The sequence below is a fragment of the Schistocerca piceifrons genome, chromosome 9 (genome assembly GCF_021461385.2).
Source record: "Schistocerca piceifrons isolate TAMUIC-IGC-003096 chromosome 9, iqSchPice1.1, whole genome shotgun sequence".
NCBI lineage: Eukaryota > Metazoa > Arthropoda > Insecta > Orthoptera > Acrididae > Schistocerca > Schistocerca piceifrons.
Window position 1 is genome coordinate 102,691,802 of NC_060146.1, and position 23,244 is coordinate 102,715,045.

The 23,244-nt window shown below is 37.7% G+C and overlaps 1 protein-coding gene across 1 annotated transcript in view; it reads right to left on the reverse strand.

The window, feature by feature from the left end:
- Window positions 1-23,244, reverse strand: part of LOC124716735 (DNA topoisomerase 2) — a 137,938-nt gene that overhangs the window by 109,045 nt on the left and 5,649 nt on the right. The window contains exons 3-11 of the mRNA XM_047243279.1: window positions 21,311-21,554; window positions 15,733-15,945; window positions 15,488-15,661; window positions 9,860-10,099; window positions 9,647-9,752; window positions 6,570-6,760; window positions 4,720-4,851; window positions 3,560-3,770; window positions 3,310-3,419 (exon numbers count right to left, since the gene is read on the reverse strand). Coding sequence (XP_047099235.1) covers window positions 3,310-3,419; window positions 3,560-3,770; window positions 4,720-4,851; window positions 6,570-6,760; window positions 9,647-9,752; window positions 9,860-10,099; window positions 15,488-15,661; window positions 15,733-15,945; window positions 21,311-21,554 — 1,621 coding nt within the window. The remainder of the gene's footprint in view (window positions 1-3,309; window positions 3,420-3,559; window positions 3,771-4,719; window positions 4,852-6,569; window positions 6,761-9,646; window positions 9,753-9,859; window positions 10,100-15,487; window positions 15,662-15,732; window positions 15,946-21,310; window positions 21,555-23,244) is intronic.

Sequence of the window (23,244 nt, forward strand, 5' to 3'; positions counted from 1 at the left end):
TTCTGTATAAACAGAAATAGTGACAGTGCGTGCCACAACTGTAAAGAACAACTTTAATATCTAGGTGTAATTTGTTAAGCATTATCATTATTGCCGTTGCAGCCAGAGGACGACGTTTATTTTATGCCCACCCGTGATATTGTATGTTGCACAAACAATCTCACATGCAGCTTCAATTTCTGTCTTGGTGGAGTTGTGTTTGTCTACTGTGACAAATACACCAGCTCCATTACCCATTTGTCTATCCTTTCAATACACACTTAAATTTCCCCAAAAAACTTACTTATGAATTTAAGGTAACCACCTTTCTGTACCTAGTATATGACATATGACACTGTATTTCATCAATTTTATTACAATAATATTTTTGTGTAATGCAAACTATAAAATGTTTTTGTTTGTACATCACAGATTTGGCAAGTGCCGAAGGCGACTATGCACAGTGCAAGTTTAGTACAACACCAGATGTGACACCCAGCTGGCCTCTGGCCACCTACCACAAGAAGAAATTATGCCACATCCCTAAGATGATTTTGATCTGATACTGAACTAAAGGAATTTATGTTCAATGTTAAATGTGTGTCTCAAAATTTATTCAGTCTCTTCTTGGCCACTCTAGAATCAAGTTCATTTTTATGCATTGGGTAAAACTTTTGTGGCCAAACATCTTATGACATAGGGGAAATAAATGTAGAAGTGTTTTATGAAAAACAATATTCTTCAAACGATGTATACCACCTTACATACACAAAAAACATTATTTCATTTGTGCCTATTACGGACTTTTAACCAACTGGTTACAGCCAGTTTAATTTTGAGAAGTGACAGAAGCCAAAGCTGTATCTTTGGCTTTATTATACCTCAAGGCAAGTATTAACAAAAAAACGTGTGTGTTTTGAGGAAAGGAAAGCAGTCTAAACTGTTTGCTGTAAAAAGTTTTAACTCAGATTTCCTAGGAAATAATCCTACTGTCTCTCTAGTATTGGAAAATATTAATTTTAAGTACAACTGCTGGTAAAGAAACCAATGACTCATTCATTTTGTAGAGCACCTGTTTAAACAGTATCACTGACTGTGTGACTAATTATGTCTACAGGAAACAATTTTTCTTTATTTTCCATATCCTTCCTCAATTCAGAAATTTCAGATATTCATAAAATGATCTAAATGCATTCACATTAAATTTCAGATGAACTGTTGGATAATGACAGGACAGAACAGTCATAACATTATAAACTACACCGAAGTGCCCAACTGGTATAGGCATGCATATTCAAACACAGAGAGACAACCAGGCAGAAGACAGCACTGTGGTTGGCAATGCCTATATAATACAACATGTGTGGTGCAGTTGTTAGATTGGTTATTGCTGCTACAGTGGCAGGGTATCAAGATTTAAGGAGTTTGAATGTGGTGTTCTAGACGGCACACAAGAGATAGGACACAGCATCTCCAACATAGCGATGAAGCAGGGGGATTTACCCGTACGACCATTTCACGAGTGTACTGTTAATATCAGGAATCTGGTAAAACATCAGCTTTCAGATGTCACTGTGCCTGCAAAAAGATCCTGCAAGAATGGGACCAATGACTACTGAAGAGAATCATTCAGTGTGACAGGAGTGCAACCCTTCTGCAAATTGCTGCAGATTTCAACACTAGGCCATCAACAAGTGACAGCATTCGAACCATTTAACAAAACATCGTTATGGGCTTTCGGAGCCGAAGGCCCACTTGTGTACCCTTGACGACTCCATGGCACGAAGCTTTACACCTCATCTCGGCCTGTCAACACCAACACATTGGACTGCTGATGACAGAAAATATGTTGCCTGGCCGGACGAGTCTCGTTTCAAATTTTATCGAGTAGATGAATGTGTACGGGTATGGAGACAACCTCACGAATCTATGGACCTGCATGTCAGCAGGGGACTATTCAAGCTGGTGGAGGCTCTGTAATAGTGTGGGGTATGTGCAGTTGGAGTGATATGGCACTGCTGATATGTCTAAGTACGACTGATAAGTGACATGTGCATTAGTATTGTGTCTAATCACCTGCATCCATTCACATTCATTGTGTTTTCCGACACACTTGGGCAATTAAAGCAGGATAATGTGACACCATATGTCCAGAATTGCTACAGAGTGGCTCCAGGAACACATTTCCACATTTAAACACTTCTGCTGGCCACAAAACTGCCCAGACATGAACACTGAGCATATCTGGGATGCCTTTCAATGTGCTGTTCAGAAGAGATGTCCACCCTCTCTTACTCTTACTGACTTATGGACAACCCTGCAGATTCAGGTGGTGTCAACTCCTTACTTCAGGCATTAGTTGAGTCCATGCCACATGTTGCAGCACTTCTGCATGCTTGAGGGTGCCCTACACAATGTTAGGTGGTAGGTTTACAAGTTTCTTTGGTTTTTCAGTATATATTATTTCATAACCAAAAAGTAGACAGGATATAAAATGTAGGCTGGCAATGGCAAGGAATACGTTTCTGAAGAAGAGAAATTTGTTAACATCCAGTATCGATTTAAGTGTCAGGAAGTCATTTCTGAAAGTATTCGTATGGAGTGTAGCCATGTATGGAAGTGAAACACGGACGATAAATAGTTTGGACAAGAAGAGAATAGAAGCTTTCGAAATGTGGTGCTACAGAAGAATGCTGAAGATTAGATGGGTAGATCACATAACTAATGAGGAAGTATTGAATAGGATTGGGGAGAAGAGAAGTTTGTGGCACAACTTTACCAGAAGAAGGGATCGGTTGGTAGGACATGTTCTGAGGCATCAAGGGATCACCAATTTAGTATTGGAGGGCAGCGTGGAGGGTAAAAATCGTAGAGGGAGACCAAGAGATGAATACACTAAGCAGATTCAGAAGGATGTAGGTTGCAGTAGGTACTGGGAGATGATGAAGCTTGCACAGGATAGAGTAGCATGGAGAGCTGCATCAAACCAGTCTCAGGACTGAAGACCACGACCACAACAACAACAACAACAACAACAACCAAAAAGGGACCCATTTCACCATATTTCATAGTAATAAATATTTATTTTGTTTCAAAAGACACTTTAAACAACATCCCTGTCATAAGATGCAGGATGTGCTGTATCTTCATCCACAGTAGTGCAACTCTGAAGGTTGATTAATACTATTAAACAGAAACACTGGGATCATAGGTGACACTAACATGGATAGGTTACAGTAAGAGCACTAATGATAGATCTGTCTGGATTCTGTTTTAATCCAGTTTCTGAGCCTTATCTTTACAAAAAAATATTAACATATGAATATTTACCATATTGATGCACTGATCATCATTGGGACCCCCATACTTAAATGTTATCCTATGTCGTCTCATGTCCATGAAATACTCCTTTGCCTCTTTGGATGTGGAGGTGCCCAAACCTGAAATTGTGTTTAAATGAAAGAAGAGACGTATGTTTAACAATTTAATTCATGTTGAGAATATTCATTACACAGAATGGCACTTCTGTTCTTTGAGTGTTCATTTGGAGTACAGAAATAGCTATATTAAAAAAAAATACCTTTGTAGTACTTTATCTTGTAGGTATGCCAATTATCTCTTGAAGCTTTCCATTCATCGAACTCTGGCAGTGAGTAAAATGAGAACTCTTGGTTGCCTTTTGAAGCTTTCACAATAGGTGTTATAAATTCCTCCAAAAATGGGAGCTGGAGGAGAGATGGCCAATTGTGGTGAATGAAATTGATCAGCAAACCTTTGATGTGTGATCCATCCTGAAATTAGAAGTTAAAGTTTGTCAAGCAATTGTTTGCATATGAAAGACAGCATGAACCAACACACTGAGTGTCCATCTCCACCAGACTCATACATGGAGGGACAAAACTGTACTGCTCATTTACAAGCCCACTGCTGCAGTTAGTACTCAATATTCCACATAACATTACAAGTTTAGACAACAGGTGTTCTCTTTACAATCCTGAGCTATACTTTGGCACTGCCGCATTGTTTCTCTACAGTTCCAGATGCTTTTAGTTTGATAGTAACCATGTGGCTTCCTTCTTTAATGAGGCATTAAAAATACTGTCTATTGCAAGATCACCATCACTTGCACTGTCCTCTTCGATAACCTTTTCTTCCCCATATCGACTGTTTTTTCTATTTATTCTGTTTTTTCTATTTATTCTATTTTTTATACTTATTTACTCTATTCCATTAAAATAGTTTTTGCAAATAAAACTGCAAACCTCCCTCTATGTTGCCCGTTCAAAAAATAATTTTCTTTTAATAAAGTAACAAAGTTTAGTGATATGGTGTATCTAACACAACTTCCCAAGTAAGCATGTTATTTCACATTGTCTTACTCTCGAGGCTGTGTTGAACGGTGGCACAATGGCCGTGATAAATTTGGCAAAGTCCAATTCAAGAGAGCAACCATTCAATGTGAAATTTTGCGTCTTGCTGGAAAAAATACTTTCAGAAACACCTAACTTCAGGAGCAGTCTCCAAGAGTGTTGCCAGCATGTGGCCGGTCACACTTCACAAGACGCTGCATGCACCTTGCGAAATAGGCAACAAAACAAGCATGTGGCGTGCAAGAAAGAATTGATGGCCACTGGCCTCTACCACTCACTTCGCCAAAATGTCAAAGTAATTTTACTTAGAGTACAAGAAGATTATGTACTCAGTTGTTCATTTACGGAAGGGAAGAGAAAGTTTATTTACCTGGTCCTGATCTGTCATTATCATCATCTTTCCATATCTCAGTGTCTTTAGATCATTCACCGATTCATATTTCTTCTTGTACTGAAGGCCAACAATGCGAATTATATTATTTATTTCTGCATTTTCCATAATCTGTCAGAACAGAACATTGAACAACAGTTACACATTTCTGTAATGTAATTAGTACAGTGAAACTATCACCAAATTACAAACAAACACTATTTGTTTGGTCAAGGTGGGTAGGGATATTTGATAGAGGAGATGTACTTAGTTACAGAATAACAGCTATTAAATTTCAAAACCTAAACTGAAAGTGTAGAAAGCATTCAGATATATAGCATGGACAATCATATACTCAGAGTGAACACATATCCTGTTTGGTCACAATAAGTGCATGCTGTACATACACGAAAGCAGATATGACACGCAGAAATATTGGCAGCATTCGGTGACAAATCAATCATCTTCCACCTAGTGAATTTTCTCCACTACTCGTAGCACCAGAAAAAATCAACTTATTGTGGCCAAACTACATGTGAACATTACTGAGAACCTAATTTAATACAAACTAGTTTGAGCAAGTTTCATTAAACTAAATGGATAATAGTTTGGACATGCTAATCCTTAACCTCCTATCCTACACCACAGCTCTCTCCCTTCACCATCTTTCCACAGTTGCTGTCCCATTACCGCCAGACTCGTTCGCCACTGTGGATGCGACGTCCTTGTACAACATCCCCATGCCCATTGGCTTGCAGTCATGTAACAATACATTCCCAGCATCCACCTGACACCAAACCCCTCACCCCCTCTTGCCTAATTCTCCTATCCAACCACATCCCGACAATTATTTCACTTTTGAAGGCCAAATCTACAAACAAATCCATGGTATCATGGGTACTTGTGTGACAGCACCCTATTCCGACTTATTTATGAGCCACCAAGAGCAATCATTTCTATCACATCAAATCCTAAAATCTCTTGCCTGGTTCGGATTCATTGAAGACATTTTTATGATGCAGACTCATGGCATGGACAACCTTTTCTCTTTCCTCCATAACCTCAACAGCTATTCTCAAATCCACTTACCTCTTCCTTCTCAACTAAAGTCCCCTTATTAGATGTCAATCTCTGCCTGTCAGATTGTTCCATAGATACGTCTGTCCCTATCAAGCACACCAAGCCACCAATAGTACTTCCGCTTTGACAGTAGTCACCCATTTCATCCACAAAAATGCGCGCGCACGCCCACGCGCAGGTGCAGGCGCAGGGGTTGGAAGTGCTTTTAAGTGCTGTTCTGACATGAAGCCACGGAAACAGAGAGGGAAATCTTGATGGACGAACTAAAACCAGCACATCTCTTATTACTCATTATCATTAATAATGCGTTTTTGTAAACTATCTACATCCTAAAATGTACTTACATTTAAATAAAGAACTTGTCACCTGAAAAACTTTCTAAGGTAATAACTGGTCAATGCACCACAAAAGTTAAGCAAGTTTTCCAACTAGTTGTGGTGGGACTAGTTTTCTGTCAACTACATTAATGACTTTTTATGAACCAAGCAATAAACTGATACCAGCACAAGCGGAAGAAATAATGAATGCTAAGTAATGAGTTGACTTCTACAATGAACAGTGGCTGAACAACAGTTGACTCCAACAGGCATACAGGTTAAGTAAAATTTCAAGAGTTAACATCAAGAATGCCAACAGCACGAATCTTCTAAACATCACATTTGTCTACCATTCTGGAAGTGTACACTCCATTCCTGCTAGAAGTAAACGTTACTTTCAGTGCAAATGTGTAACAGCAACATCAGACAACATGCAAGGCAGCCCGGCCTCACCTGCTTGTGAGAAGCTTCGCGGACGTTCAGCAGCTTGCCTCTCAGTGGGAAGACGCCATATTTATCTCTGCCAATTACACCGAGGCCAGACACAGCCAATGACTTGGCTGAATCTCCCTCAGTAAGAATAAGAGTGCAATCCAGAGAATTTTGTGTTCCTGCATGGTTTGCATCTTCCAGCTTTGGTATGCCTACGATTGAAATAAACACATTAGTAGTATCAATGGTTTTACGGGTATCTGTGACACGATGGATTACCTCTGCATTGGGAATGCGCTGCACAAAAACTGCTTTAGATGGCCTAACAATACAAAGCATCAGAGGCGGGAGGAGGAGGTAACTGGGAAAAGGAGGAAGGAGCAGATGTGCAGACTATGCAACCGGTCCTCCCCTAAACTACCCATCCATTAAGGCAGCTGTTATCTGGTGCACTTTTGGCAGTGGCAGAAGAATTTTGGAGTCTTATCACACACAAACCACTTGCCCCCTCTTATTTGGAAGACTAGTTTGAATGAAGTCCTCTTAGATTGGCATACATATGAGGTATGGTTCCATTGATGATATGACTAACTTCCTTCCCTATCCTCACCTAATCCTGTCTTACTTTGTATGTCTATATATGTATATATATCATTCTGTAATTTGTCTGACATACTGTTTGTGCTGAATGTTCTAAGGATGCATGAATAAATAAATAAATAAATAGTAAGGTAATATGTACCTTTCCCAGCAATCATCAATTATCGACAGCATGTTAATTTTAAACTGCTGGTTGTCATGGTGGTAATGGTGGTGGTGGTGCACCTTGCCAAAGTTGTGCCACAAGGATTTTCGTGCACCCACATATGCTAGTTATGAAAATTTGCTGTTTCTGGTCTTTGCTATTCTCAATCTCACTTCATATATAAAGAAGCCATCAGATACAAACAATGTATAGACAATTTGGCAAGAACCTTTTGACAATTTCTGTAGCAATAAGCAGGCAATGGGAAGCACCCTCTGCCATACACTTCACTGTGGTCTGCAGAGTACATGTAGGAAAGACTTTACACAGCTTGAGGATTAAACAAAACTCATGAAGTGCCCAAAAATAACTGCAGTACAACAATAAGTGAAACTTCCTGGCAGATAAAACTGTGTGCCGGGACAAGACTAACTCGGGACCTTTGCCTTTCATAGGAAAATGTCCCAGGTTAGAGTCTCTGTCCAGCACACAGTTTTTATCAGCCAGGAAGTTTCATTCAATAAACCTGAAAAAAACAATTTTATCCAGTTCCAGACAACCCACAAAAACCCAAAAGAAATAGTTATCACACAGAATGATCAGATGATAAAGCAAGTGTACTTATCAAAATTCCTAGGCGTATACGTGGACAGTAAGCTGAACTGGGAACATCACGTTCTACAATCACTAAAACGGCTGACGTCGGCAACATTTGCTTTACGAATTTTGTCACGCTTCAATGACATTACCGTCTCAAAGTCAGCTTACTTTGGCTATTTTCATTCAGCCATGTGTTATGGTATCATCTTCTGGGGCAATACACCTGCCGCAGAGAAAATCTCTCACAGCACAAAAAAGAGCAATAAGAATCATTTGTGGTGTACCCCCATGAACCTCATGTCGAAATATTTTTAAACGACGTGAAATACTGGCAGCAACATCTCGGTACATATATTCACTGATGTGCTTCATAATAAATAACCCCACGCCGTATGAAACGAATTGCCTACATCATGAACATAACACCAGAAGAAAAGAGGATTTCCACTGAGTTAAAGAACTTGACACTTATTCAGAAAGGGGTAAAGTACGCTGGAACGAAAATTTTCAATTCCCTACCCAACAGCATGAAAAGTATAAGGAGTAGTACATCAGTATTTAAACGTAGCTTAGAAAATTATTTACTTGAGACCTCACTTTATTCACTAGAGGAATTCTTTCAGAGAAATAAGTAAAACCCAGATTGGAAAGATGTTTTTAAATTTTTTTGACACTGTTTACTGTTAAACTAATGTAACAATGCCCTAATGTAAAAATTCCTGTTTTTCTCAGTTCCATTTTTGGGTCACTTTTAAACCCAAAGTGGGAAATTTTGATTACTGTTCAAGGTTAAAATAGATGCAATAATGCCCTAAATATGAAACTGCTATCTTCACATTTATGTTGACTAGTTTTTAAGCTAATAAGTATGACTTTTGTGCACTGTTATTAATACTATAACAATGTCTTTATTCTATGTATTTATTAATTATATTGACACGTTCCACATCTGAGTGACTTGCTCACATGTACAGATCTATGGAACAAGTATATAAATAAAATATCAGTGAACATTCCACTGTAGGGCGAAAATGATTCTGACAGCAATAAGCACTACATACTACAGCTCCGTGTTGTGCACTGGTGGCTAGATCTTTAACAGGCCACAAAATGAAATCTTCCCACAAAGGCATATAACCTAACTTCTCTATGCCTAAAACCACCAGTTGTAGTGCTATGTATTTTGTCCAGGTAATGCCACGAAAAAATAACAAATTTAATAATTTATGACTACCGCATTTAAATTTTGAAACAGGCTATCTCAAATGTGTAACACATCACCAACAAGGCACAATGAGTATAAAAGTTTCAGGTGAATGTTACAACAAATCTAGTTCAAATACAGCATGTGTACCTATAAAATTCCAGAAGCCAGTTGTAAGCGAAGAAGTCAGAGAGAGACTTAAGCCCATTAAGGACTGCTCCTGAATGAGACTAATCATAGGCTAACAGAGACAGTCATCATACTTAACACGGTTTGTGCTTTAAGGAGAGCTACACACAAAAAAATTTACGATCATTTAGGTTGACTGTAGTCAGACAAATTATTAGTGGTCCAAAGTCTTTAGATTACTATGACTGATAATAGCATGCAAAATATTATCTATTTGCAAAAAATTCTTAATACAAGTACCTAATAAAGGATGATACAGGTAATAGGTACAACCCACTACATATTAAAAAACAGTCCTGAAGGAACAGACTGCACATGACTCAGTTTTTTACATTCAAAACTTAAAAAGTAACAACATACCTGTGAGTCTTGATTGTTTCTTTTTGCTGCAGTTTTTTGTCAAGAGAGAATCAGCTTTTGCTTTTGCCCACAAGAGAATAGACTCAACAATGCCAGATTTAAGCACCTATGGGAGAGGAAAATGCGAAGATTAATCAACACAGAAATTTTAAAACTGCGCACTCCATTACTTAAAATTTCAATACTCAAGTATTTGTATGTTTTACTACTCACAGTGTTTATGAATTTCTCTGAAAGTGGACATTTCGATCCAAAACTTTTTGCCTGCAAAGTCATATTTTCCTTCGTCTGTGAATCAAATGTCGGATTCACAATAAGACAGTTTACGAAGAGCCACATGTGATTTTTAACTTGGAAAGGTTTGATCTGAATACCATTTTTATTCTTCTTCTTTAGGGTCTCAATTAATTGCTTTACAATCAGATCAGAAACATGATCTATGTGTCTACCACCCTGAAAATGCAAAACCATGAGATTAACAGCAAAATATGTTAATTATTTTCATTTTGAAAAGTACTGAAATATAAGAAATAATTTAACACCAGTACTTCACCTCTAGAAGGTGAAATTTCAGTACTGATTTCTAGTTTTGTAGTTTTCAAGCCTGTTAAAAGGGAAGATGGATAGAAAGAAGCAGCAGGTCACTCGGTTCCCAGGATGGAAGATCTACTTGTTGTAAGAATGAGAGGAGAGAGTCCAAAAACTACGATACTTCTTTTACTTTTAAACATGTGTATCAACAATATTGCAATGTCACCCTCTGAACGAAAGATTTGCGAGTGGGAAATTAATACATCTGGCTGTCAGTGATGCAAACATACTTGCTAATGAAAGAGAATTCAAGAACAAACCAAGGAAACTCCCAGTTGGAATGTCAATGTAAGAAAAGGATACATTGTTACTTATCATAAAGGTGACTTAAGTTGCAGACAAGCACAATTAAAAGAATTACCCATAAGCTTTTGGCCACAGCCTTCGTCAGGAAACACACAGGTACACATACCATTCATTCACACAAGCAACCACACGTCACACCAACTTCGGGAGCTCTGATGAGAAAGCAAGTGTCACACATGACACTACTGAAAAAAATTGCATACAGAAGAAAGGAATATAAATTGGAGGACCTGTTAAGTATTCAGTTAAGATAGGAAAAGCAAAAGCACTTTTCTGTGTGACAAAATATTTGAACATGCCTGTCTTGCCACCTGAATGACATAAGAAATATTTCTTTGTATAACATTCAATGAGGTTTTTACTCTCTATGATTTGGGAAACAACTACAAAATGTTTATTATTATGTTGAACATATGGGGACCAGAGCAACACAGCTTCATATACTCAGGAACACCAGGCCAGTTTGAGTAACATAACAGAGTGCCAGTGATCACCAGAACATAAAGACCTTTTGTTCTCATTTCCTGTAACCATTATTATTATTATTATAGTTCTTGAAAAAATAAAAAGAAGTAATGAAAAGTTGTCTGAGTAAGAAGTTTCGTCTATTCTTTGGTACAGGAAATATGTGTGTCTTTGAACTTGCTGAAAAGACACCTAATGTTCATCACTACTGCAACATGTTTTAACTATGAATCTCATTACTGCAAAGTGTGAAAAATATTTTGTTGGTGAAGTGTGCAAATAACTTACACTGCTTGAAGAATTTATTTTGACAGATTTCCCATGTTTTATTGGAAGCTTTAAGCGATGGCTGAACAAAACTATTTTATACAGTCAACAATAATATACTGTAGAACTAATAATATGGGAAGTCTACTGTCTGAAAAACTTAGGAAGGTTAAATTATTATTATTATTATTATTATTATTATTATTTAGAGAAAGCAATATCTTAGACCACTGCGCAGTTGCCACAGTATCTGGTTGCTAAAAATTAACATTCCTGGATGTACAATGAGTAAAAATGGAGAGACCTACATAGATTATGTTAATTTATAAAGAGTCTGACAATGTAAAGCAGTGCAAGACACTTAAATTCCCACAGAAAATTGGTGCAAGCTGTGGGGCAAGACAGGTAACACACAGTATATACAAGAGTGAAGAGTGAATTTTAACAATGGAAGACCAAGAAATAATTGTTTGGCTTGAAATGGGAGGGAGGCAAGACTGCAGTCTTCTTCCTCTACTTTTCCCTTTGTACATTGAATTTGAAAGGACATAAATGAGAGACTCAGCAGATGATTACAATTTTGGGAGTGAGGACAACAAGTATAAAGCTTTCTGGTGACACTGCTGTTCTTGACAAAAATAAAAAATTACTGGATTTGTTGAATGGAATGTACATAACATAGTTTGATAGTTTTTAAAAAGGCAAAAATGAGGAACAGCAAAAATGAGACTACCAATGAACTTATCACTAATGGGGAGCACGAAGTAGACAAAGTGGAGGAATTCTGCTACTCCCTAAGCAAAATAGCAGTTGACGGATGAAGCAAAATAGAGTTAAAAGGGTCTAGTCCCTTCACCCTTTAATAACAAACCTCAACATCCCACAACAATAAAAGCATGGACAGCCAATCTTATCTCTTGTGGTATCATCTGTTGTAGACTGTAAAACCAAGAACACAGCAAAGGAAAAAACACAAAAGTAACAAAATATACTGAGGTGGAGATGTGGTGGTCTTTTTTGACTATTCTGCAATTCACAATTAACTGCTTGGCAGAGGGTTCATGAAACACTTTCAGACTATTTCTCTACCATTCCACTCTAACAGCACATAGGAAAGATTAACACTTAAATCTTTCTATTGTAACTCCAATTTCTTTTCTTTTATTACAATGGTCATTTCTAACTATGTAGGTGGGAGTCAAAAAAACATGTTTGCATCTAGAGTAGAAATGTTTTAATTTAATGACTGCCACCCAACTCAATCTCTTCCCTATTTGAAGACGGCACAAAACAATATTTCCTACAAACTCTTGATGCTGTGCATCAATTTAACTGGTAAAGATCTCATATCACATAGCAACACCAGCAGAGACGAAAGCCTATTTTACAATCACTTGTGGATTTGTAGCATCTTCTAAGAGTTCTGCCTATAAAATGCAATCTTCAGCTCACCTTCCATACAACATTATCCTTATCACTCCAATTTAAGTTTCTTGTAACTGTAACCACCAGGTACTTGTGTGATTTATGGTGTAAATGAAATTTAACAGACTCCTTTTAATACGCTTGTAGATGACATTTTATTATGTAGAGTCAACTGCTACTTTCTGCACCATACAGATATCTTGCCTAAATCATTTTGCACAACAGCACTGCTCAGGTTGTCTCCTATATCTGTTTATATGGATCAAAACCAGCAAATGGCCTGTAACATTTTCTTGGGGAACATCAGAAATCTGTTTCAACCTAGTTCCCACCAATTACTACAAAATTACTCTGTCCATGGCATTCATTACCTTATGAGAACAAAGAAACAGTTGTGTTTCAAAAGAACAATATTTTCTGAATGGGTTGTTAACACATTTTCTTTGATGTGATTCAATGTTCGAACAAAACATTCCAAAATCTTACTGCAAATCAACATCAGTGGTATTTGTCTGGATTTGCACAAATATAGGCTGCATGCAAATACTGGCTGCACTTAAACTTCTGATGTGAGGTTATAGTAAAAAGTAAATCATTAACTTCTGATGTGAGGTTATAGTAAAAAGTAAATCATTAACACAGGCAACACTATTTAATTTCATATTACGAGCATTACTACCATGTACATGATGCAGACAAATTATGTTGGCAACACTACGCAAGAACAGACCAACTTCAAGTTAGCTACACATTATGCAAAGTAACAAAGAAAGTGGAAATGCGGACATAGGTTTCATATAGATGTTTGTCAGTGGCGTGTAAGTGAAGACAAACTCTTACAAGAGTTCAAAAAGTTGACATCCTCAATTCTGTAGTTCAAAACAGGAAATGTGGATATGCTGCCACAACAAACTGTTCAAATTGACAGCTGAAACATTTCACCATTAGAATTTTAAGTTTAATAGGGGCAGGTTCAGTGATTTATGCAATGAAATAATGTCTTTGTCGCAGAACTTAATTGCGTAAAAACTGGCCTACAGCTTATGAAAACAAATATCTTTCCAGCATTACATGATCCAACTCCGACACAAAAGTTTTTATTTACTTCCCCAAATAGGGAACACAGACCAAACACCAGTATCTTGATATACCAAACAGATTACAGTGAAATGTAGGGGAAGAGTGAACAAATACACAGCTACTGTGTTCACCAACAAGGCATCAGTTTTTCTGCTATTTTCTAGCACTGTCTTTCATGGTTTACAAAAGTAATTGCGGTAATAAATAACAGTATCAATTTCAAACCACAAAATACATGTATGCCATTTTGAAATTGGCAGTTTATGATTGGAGGGGAAAAATCTTATTATAGGCTGCACCACGATTTTTCAAGCCAAAATTTAAGAAAAAAGTGTGGCCTATATTCACAAACATACGATATTTCCTTTCTTGTGTGCTGGTATGAGCTGTGCAGCTTTCTTTGTGCAAGTGGTTGTATATGACTGGTAAGTAGCTCTTACACCAGTGTACTGCAAAAGGAACCTAATTGGTACATTATCTGGACAGGACTCTAGTTGCTTTGCTATACTGGGGGTTTCTATTTTAAGTCACTCGTATTGGCAGCTTCTGTTGATTCATATTCTGGAATATTTACTTTGTCATCTCTGAAGGAATTTCGAAAAATCGTCTTCAGTAACAATGTTTTAGTGGCACTCATTGCTACTGTTATTGCACAGTGAAGGTGCTGATTGTGTCTTGTCACTCGTATACTTTATACACGACAAGAATCTGTTTGGAAATTTTAAATTTCTGTAAAACACCTCCTTGGAGGTTTTACATTCTCTTACACCTGGCATGGTTTTTTCATTGCTTCTGCAATAGTGTCCTGGCCTGTATTGTGTACCATGCTGTCAGACACCTTAAAAAGAAATCTAATGAGTTTACAAAATTAGGTATTCAGGAACCAGAAAGTATTGTTTATAGTATAATTTACTGCAAAACAACTTTTTTTACCACAAATAATTTGAATACAGTGTAGATCTAATTTTATTTATATCTGAATCCCTTTCTGCAGATAAATGTTCTAATTATCCTTTATCTTTCACTTATTTATCCTGTATGATGCAATGACCAAAGAAATGATACGTCCAGCCACTTCACGGCATTGAAATAAGAAACCGCATTCAAACAACTACTATAATGTTGCTACACACTGCACTGGTTGATAAGACTGGCAGCAATGAAGCACACATCACCAGAGCGCTACCTCTGGGTCTTAAGAAATCAGAATCCATGCAATCAAGAAGCTGAGAGTGTGCACACTGTAAGCACAGCATTCAAAAGATGCCAATTTCTGCATACAAAGCCTTTGCCTGGTGCAGCTAAACAATGTGACTATAGTTGGAGTCACGAACAATGGCGGTCAAGTTTGGGCTCATTCCACACACCGACATCATGCATTCTCAGACAGCCGAATGAGCATTCAGGAATGTTCTGAACAAATTGCTGTGAATGTCATACCCAATGCAAGCATTAAACATGGCCACAGCGAGTTATTTCATGAATTTTTTATTCCGTTTATCTTGAGTTATCCCTGATGGTGGTAAGTGAAATTCTACAAAAGCAAGTCAGAGACATAATTTGCACGACACGCACTTGTCAGGCTAAGTGCATGTGTACGTGCATATCGCAAGGAACCGACAAAGGCGCAATTGCCGTCCGTTTCTTAACCTGCATGAACCGCCATCATCCGTGGATCTGACTATAGTGTGTACTAATGCCACGTACCTTTGTTGTAGCAATGCTGTTCACAAATGAAACTTGTTGAAATCCTCTGTCCGAAATAGTTATCGCCACTTCCCACCTCTCATTCACGTGCTCATACACTATTTGCAGAGGATTACCAGTCTCATCTTCTTTATTTTTTAAATAAAGTTCCACATAATCTTTGAAGTTCTTTACCTGCAGTTAAAGAATACAGTGTAAGTGCCTGCAGTTACTAGAACAGTCACAACAAATAAACTAATACATACAGGCAAACGTTTTCCATTCAGCATAACTTTGACACCCCTCGTGGATGCAGCAATATCGTAAGCTCTTCTCGACATCAGAGCCACTATATCATTGTCCAGAGCTTCCATTTTGAATTTTGTAAGATCGGGAGAAAATGTGACTTTTGTATAATCTTCTCCAGTAAAATCCTTAATCTTTGGGTCAGATGTCTTGCCCATATTATTTGCCCAAACCTGTAAATTAAAAATATGTATATTTATATAAGCAGAAAAGTAAATTTTAGCAACACTGAGCTCCCTAAAACATTTTAGTTCAATTAAAATTATTTGTTAGTTGACCGTTCCTGTGTGAGTTGGTTTCCTGCAGAGCACTCAACATGACGCCCAAACCATTCAACATTGCCAAACTGCCATGAAACAAGTAATTAGCTCACTTCCAATTCCTTGTCAAGTTTGCTTTCTTGATGTGTTCAGATCCCAAATCCTGGGTCATTTCTTTTATTTCATATTTCATCACATGATAACACACTGGAAACAGCGCACACACGCATGCACACGCTAATGAAATAACTTTTATCATACACAGCACTAACCAAATACTACTTAATCCCTCCCCCACAAGACACGATTCAGCGTCGTATATAGTTATCACAACCACAGGGATTAAATAAGCTTTGCAGGGCATTCCGTGAAGCCAATTTTTGTGGGCTGCAATTAATCGTTACGAGCAGGTCACCAGAGTAAAAAATACGATTTTCCACTGCGTAACGGTGTCGGGCAATGATTAGCTTATACACAATGTGTGGAAAGTCACAGGTTTTTATGTTGTCAAATGCAGTGAAATTTCTATTTTTCTAACTCTAATCAAATGACTTCTGTAGCATCAGCTTCTGTGGGAGTCAGCATAGACACAAACAAGGAAGGAAGGAGAGAAGTTGCAATTGCCAGTGGTGGGAATCCAAAATCATCTGTACAAAACTTGTCCTAATTAATAGAAAAGTTTATTTCTAAAAAATTATCTTCTCACGAGTCCTTTGCCTCCTACAAACAAGTACTTTATATCATTATTTGCAGAATGCAAGCTAAGTAATGTCCTATTATTCAGTACCGATGCTCTGTAAGTCTGCCACCGAACTGGGCCAACTAGCAATGGGCTGCTGGTTAAATTAGCACTGATCCGTGGCTCTGAAGCCTGTCTCCCTGAAGGTGTGGCACTGCCTGCTCTTTCCACTGGTGATCACGTCAGAACCTTCTCGATGCAGTTGCAACAGAATGGTCTGTGTGCAGTCGACGCTTTAGGTCTACACGACTATTATTTTTATTCGATTAACTGGTTCAAATTTATTTATTTGTAATACTTCACTATGTCATTTTCATCTTCGTACTCACCTTTTTATTTGCTCATTTTCTTCCCTTCACTCTTTTTTCATTTGGAATCTGCTTGTGTCCCCTATAATATGCAATCAAATAGCAAACAGACTGCTCATCAGCTGGTAATGCAGCATCCTGTGTAGCCAACTCAGCAGCCATCAATGCCATAAAATCATTTCATTTCAGTGAGGATAGTTTCAATTAACCCATGACAGAAGAAATTAACAGTTTGCTTTTACCGCTGAAACAAATTCTTCTGTCTAGAGTTTGCTCGTAGATGTGGTCTTAAATGGCACAAACAACGTGATAGCGATTTTGGTTCTGCCGCAGATTGCTGGTGGCCGTTTTCTTGGATATGGCCATTTTCTTTGATACATTGTACATCACGAAGCTGTGGTTAGGTGAATAAGTGAATTTAAATTCAGGGCTACAACACCCGCTGTCCGCCGCAGTTCAGTCATTGGCCACTTAAAAGTCAGCTGTCGACAGCATCTTCCATTTCCGTCGTACCTCACTGGACACATCCAAATTACTCCGCATGAAATGTTAACAGCATTCTTGAAGTGACCCACTGAGCGTGTCCCTATAATCTAGTAGTAGCTAGCAGTGGATGTGGCAACATTGTAGACAGACGTCAACTATGAAGTAATTTTAATCTGACTGTAATAACAAAAAGAAACATTTAAGGATGTTCACTACACTTCACAATACTACTGCAGACATTCACAAACATACCCAACAAACTTAGTGAGCTGCAAATATCAGTTTTGTAAATTCACACTAATTTATAAAATGAGTATGTACACACTTGTTGCAGATAATGGTCACACAAATAGAGATGGTAGTGAATTGTGTATTGCATAAGCAAGGTATACTATCTCACCTGTGAGACTCATAAAAAAAAAAATGGCGACAGTCTTGGGAGTGCTACACATCTGGTACCTCTTACACCTATGTGCCACAAATCACTACTTAACATAACAGAGGGTACTTTTTATGATACAATATATTAAGGTTTCTTCACACTCGTTTCACAGGTGCAAGGGGGAAGAATGGTTACCTGGACAATCTGGGGAACAGTCACCACTACTATCCACGTAGGTGCTACTTTGAATTTTTGCAAACATGTTTTTGCAATATATTCAATATCTTCCAGTTGGGGCTTATCAGCATTTTCATTACACACATGTCTGCCAAACAGATGTGACCATCCACACCATAGTGCTATCTGTGGAACCTAAGTGGGATTGTTTTCAACCCTCACTAGTTTCAGCATTTCAGCCTACTTCTATGATGTTCGTAAGGCTCCAAGTGATAAGAGAGAAATGTTGTACGTAACCACAAGTGTATATTTAAGCACAGAACTCAAGATGTAGCATAGGCACTGTAACCTCAGCTTCTGCCATCTGTGGAGTCATAGAACCGTTGTTACTTGCTAAGCACTATCCGAGTCCATACCTGTATTGAATTGTGGTGGGGAATCTGAATCTCTACCAGATACAAGGGAATCAAAGAAACCAACACGGTTTACAGACTAATAGTTAAAATGATGGAACAATTTTTTTAACTTTAAGAATATCATTAAATAATATCTTATTACACAACAAGATATAAGACATTGCTTTTGTGACATGCTTTTTGATTGTTCATTTTTGATGTGAGCTACTTTGGATCTCACTAAGATTTAATGAACACTAGTCTAGTACAGCCATTCATTCACATATGTAAGTGATCCCAAGAATCAGGATATGTTATGTCATTTAAATGCCTTACAAGCTCATGTTTGTTATCTGTCAAGACAGTGCACCATTAATAGATAAACTGCTAATCAACCCAATTGGCATGGAATTTTCACTAAAACCCTCAACTAGTATCCCTATGATATCTACTTTTATCCTCCAATGTAAACTGGTCTAACAAGGGGGACAGACCTACTCATCGCCACAGATTTTGTCCACATTTATGGTATAAACAGGGCCTTGTCAGAAATAAAAGTGGGAGATCAAGATGGGCAAGCAGTTACAAAAAGCAGCATCTTTGATGTGGGTCAGGTGAGTTATACACCATTTATGTCAGCACAGTTTCCAAGCAGCAGGAAGAGTACAGAAGTGTAATCCAAGCGCCGTGAGGTCGAGTTCATATGCAGATACATTTTTTCTTTCAGTTTTAAAAATTTTCAATTTTCACCTTATTTATAATGCAAATACACTGAAATCGTGTCCAATATGTTGTGTTTACTAATGCTTTCATAAAAGGCATGAAAACGAGGCAAAAGAAAATTTGGTATAGTAAATTTATATAGAACGGATTGTAATTAAGACTTTCAGGACTTTGTACCCCATTAAGTTTCATTTTGACCTTTGGGCAGCCTCAAACGAACAGGTTCCCTTGTTTTTATAATGAAAACCACCCAAGCATGTGTAAATCGTCAACTGTAAGATGATAAAAGAAAGTAATTTTACATGTGAAGTTTCCATGTACTCAGTACAATGCCTCCTGGAAATTTATTTGAAATCCCAACATTCCTTTTGTGTTGATTGCTTTTTTACTTATTCACTGTTGAGCTTGAGGCTGTCAAACCAGCTAGAGCACACCAGGAAAGGAAACAAGTGCATTGCATACAGGTGGCAGATACAAGTGGTAACATTTAGGTTACACAAGGAAAACCTTAACTGAAGAAGGTTGCAAAATCTAGATCAGTGCAGTTGTTCCAGGGTAGAAGTTTCAGTTCAGAAAATGAACTAGTAACTCCATATATTGTCTAGATGTTATTTTATGCTACCACAGCAGATGGTAGTAGCAAGCAGACATGTCTTACTACACGCAGCAAGCACGATTCTCGCTACTGAGAACGACGTCAGTGCATCTGCACAATGATTGAAACAGAGTTCATTAGTGAAAGGTCAGGAAAATCCCTACCTACAGAGCAGAGGAACAGGAAAGGAAAATACCTGGATTCAGTTGGCAAGAGGCACCATGGAGATTGCAAAGCCTCATGTCAGAATGACAATGCGTGTAAATTGCCTGCAATACTGGCACGCCAACTACAGACAGTTGACACCAATAATTTAAAAACCCTGCATTAATGTATTCAGACGTTCTCATAACATTTGTACACCAACTCAGTGTTGCTCATTGCCAACCTCAAGTACATTCCACATCACACCTTTTTTCACACCTAGTGCTGCTCATTACCCTAAGATGCTGGTAGTTATTGCAACTTCTGTTAGTTCTCACCCCCTCAGACTGACATTTCTGTTGTGCCAGCAGTCAAATCCTTTTCTTTCTGTAATGTTTAGAAATAGCCTCAGTGTAGTAATTTAGTTTGAATGCAATGAACAAATGTCATTCACATCCTCGAGCACACCAAGTCTTCCAAAAGTATTCTTAACGAATCCCAAAATGCGCACCTCTCTTAGGTGCCCTGTGAGAGTGTTCGGTGGTTATCCGAGTGATCACTTGCCATCACTGGCAGTTTGTCGTCTTACAGCCACTCAAATTGCAAATTGCAGACGGACCAGAACCACCCAACCATCCCCCCCCCCCCCCTCCCACCCCTCACTTTCTCTACACTATGCTGGACATTACATTCTTTTCACTTTCCTTGTCACACTTTTTATGAAAAAATTCATAAATAAAATTTCTATCACTCATTTCTTGTGAAGCCCAGCATCTACCACAAATTTGGACAAAATCAGTGGCAACAAGCAGATGCAGTCCCCTTGTAGGAGCTCTTTCATGATCACAGGGAAAGTTAATCTTCCCTATCTGCAGAGTCATCCAAAACCAATCATTGCTGAATACTACCTTTTTTCTTTTTTTTAAATTATTTACAATATTGCCACTGACAACAGAATCATTGGTTCTACTATAGGCCTAGGGGTGTGCATCTGGTCAATCCTCTTTTTCCGTTTCTTATTTTCAGAGCCTGAAGTAGAAGCAACTTGTCCAGTATTATTCTTTCTAACATCCCCTCCAAAGCAGAAAATTACGAGCAATTTTTTTTTTTTTTTTTTTTTCCAAACTACTCTGAGCTGCAGTTAATGTTAACATGGCAATCAGCTCACAAGAAAAATGAATCCAAACACCTCAACATAATGAAGTAGTTGCAGGGTACTATTTATCACAACTCTGCCACAATTCCAGATGTTTATATGATAAAACTATTTTTCACATAAAATTATTCTAAAAAAAAATTCATGAGACGAAGGATAACAATTCAGCTTACTTGTTTAAAAGCCCTTTTGTATTCTTTTGATGCTGTTTCCAAAATGAATTTCGTGCTAAATATATTGCACAACTTTGCTCCATATCCATTTCTGCCACCTGTGACCTTTTCTTCTTCATCATTATAATTTGACGAGGTAAGCAGGTGTCCAAAGATCATGGTGGGCACATACATCTTCTCTTCTTTGTGCTCCACAACAGGTATACCTTTACCATTATTCCACACTGATATTGTGTTGTTTTCCCTGACAAAGACAACCAACTAAATGTAAATAATTTAATGAAAAACAAAAAATTATAGCAAATAATCAAGCAATTCTTCATGTTATCCAAGAGGTCCCTGTACCCATATTGACTTCATTCAACTGAAGAGTTAGTTTTACTGGTATCCCTGACAAAATGCATTAAATCAGTTCTGAAGTCTCTTGTGTTGCACTGTTACAGCTGTGGAAAGATAATGGGTGCATTTTTAGATTAATCTGACAAGGCCCTACATCATAATACAACACTAGTTGATTGGGAGAAACGTGCTTCCATTTTACATGGTCTCAAAGACAGGTCATATGGTGCATGCAAGAAAGCTGAAGAGGAATTTTGTGCCCCATCGTTTAACTGAGCAGTCTCCAATGAAATCCATTCACATAAGAGTGACTCAGCCTTAAGTATTGTGGCCAGCAATGTACAACTACTTTAAGAAGATTTAAACATTAAAGTATTTGGATTGAAATTTGCAGTTGAATTATCTGACAACAATTCAGAACAAAGTTGCAGCCTACTGTGCTTTGTCAGCACAATTTTCAAATGATGCATCTCGTTAGGCTGGTATTACACTACCAAATTTCTTTGACAAAAATCAGTTTGTCAAATACATTTGGTGCAGTGTAACAAGGAACCTTTGTCAAATGTTGCCTATCATGAAATTTATTTCATCAAAGCTAGTGCATCTTATATTTGATCAATGAAAACAATTGTCTTATGTTTACAGATAGCGCCTGGCACAAACACACACATTGAAAAATGATTGTGTGTTGCGTATGTGGTGTGCAGAAGCATAAATATTGAAAGACTTTTGTAATCTATAACGAATTAAAGTGGTTTTCCTTTTTTAGGTAGGGAAATGGAAACCTACCTTTCTTCAGAGCAAATTGGAGTAGTCTACACAGATTTGAACAAGAAGTCAAAACCACAAGAGATTTAAGCAAGTTCGTTTCCACCACTGATGTTCATTTGTTGACTGAAAATTGAATTAAAGAACAGTTGTTTGTCAAGAAAGCAAAATTAGCACAATACAATTCATTGATGATGCAGCTATGGTACCTGAAAGTTGAGTTTTTGTGCTGAATGAAATGGAACATGGGCGAGTTGTAGGTCAAGATATGCACATAAATACATAAGCAGAACAAGCTGACAGGCTGGAGGACTAAATGTTGCAGTCATTAAGGGGAATTTACAGGTATGCAAAGCACAGATTTAAGAAAAAGCCCAAAAGATCTTTCATAAAAATAAAAAGGAGCAAATTTGCAAGAATACAAAACTGTGCCTAGTTTTTGATGTAAAAAAATTCATAAGACGACCTAAAACTGGCATAAAGCATCTTAAAGTACCTGACAAGTACACTGATATTTGCAGTCAGCTCCTTTTGAACTTCACATCACCTCAAGCCATTTCGCACATTAAAAGGTTTTTGACAGTACAATTGTGACTCTACTACTGTGAACAGTATATATTACACTCCACGCAGATTATATTATTGTATGTTAACGTTAGCAGAGGGTGAGATCCTAGTTTTATGACATTTCATATTTATACTGGAAACAAATCACTTCCCTGTTTTGACAGTGTAATGAATCGTCGTCCTCCAGCATTATCTTTTTCGATAGAACAGATACCACGTATAATCTCAAATCTCACATAGGTTAAAATTATCTCAGCTGT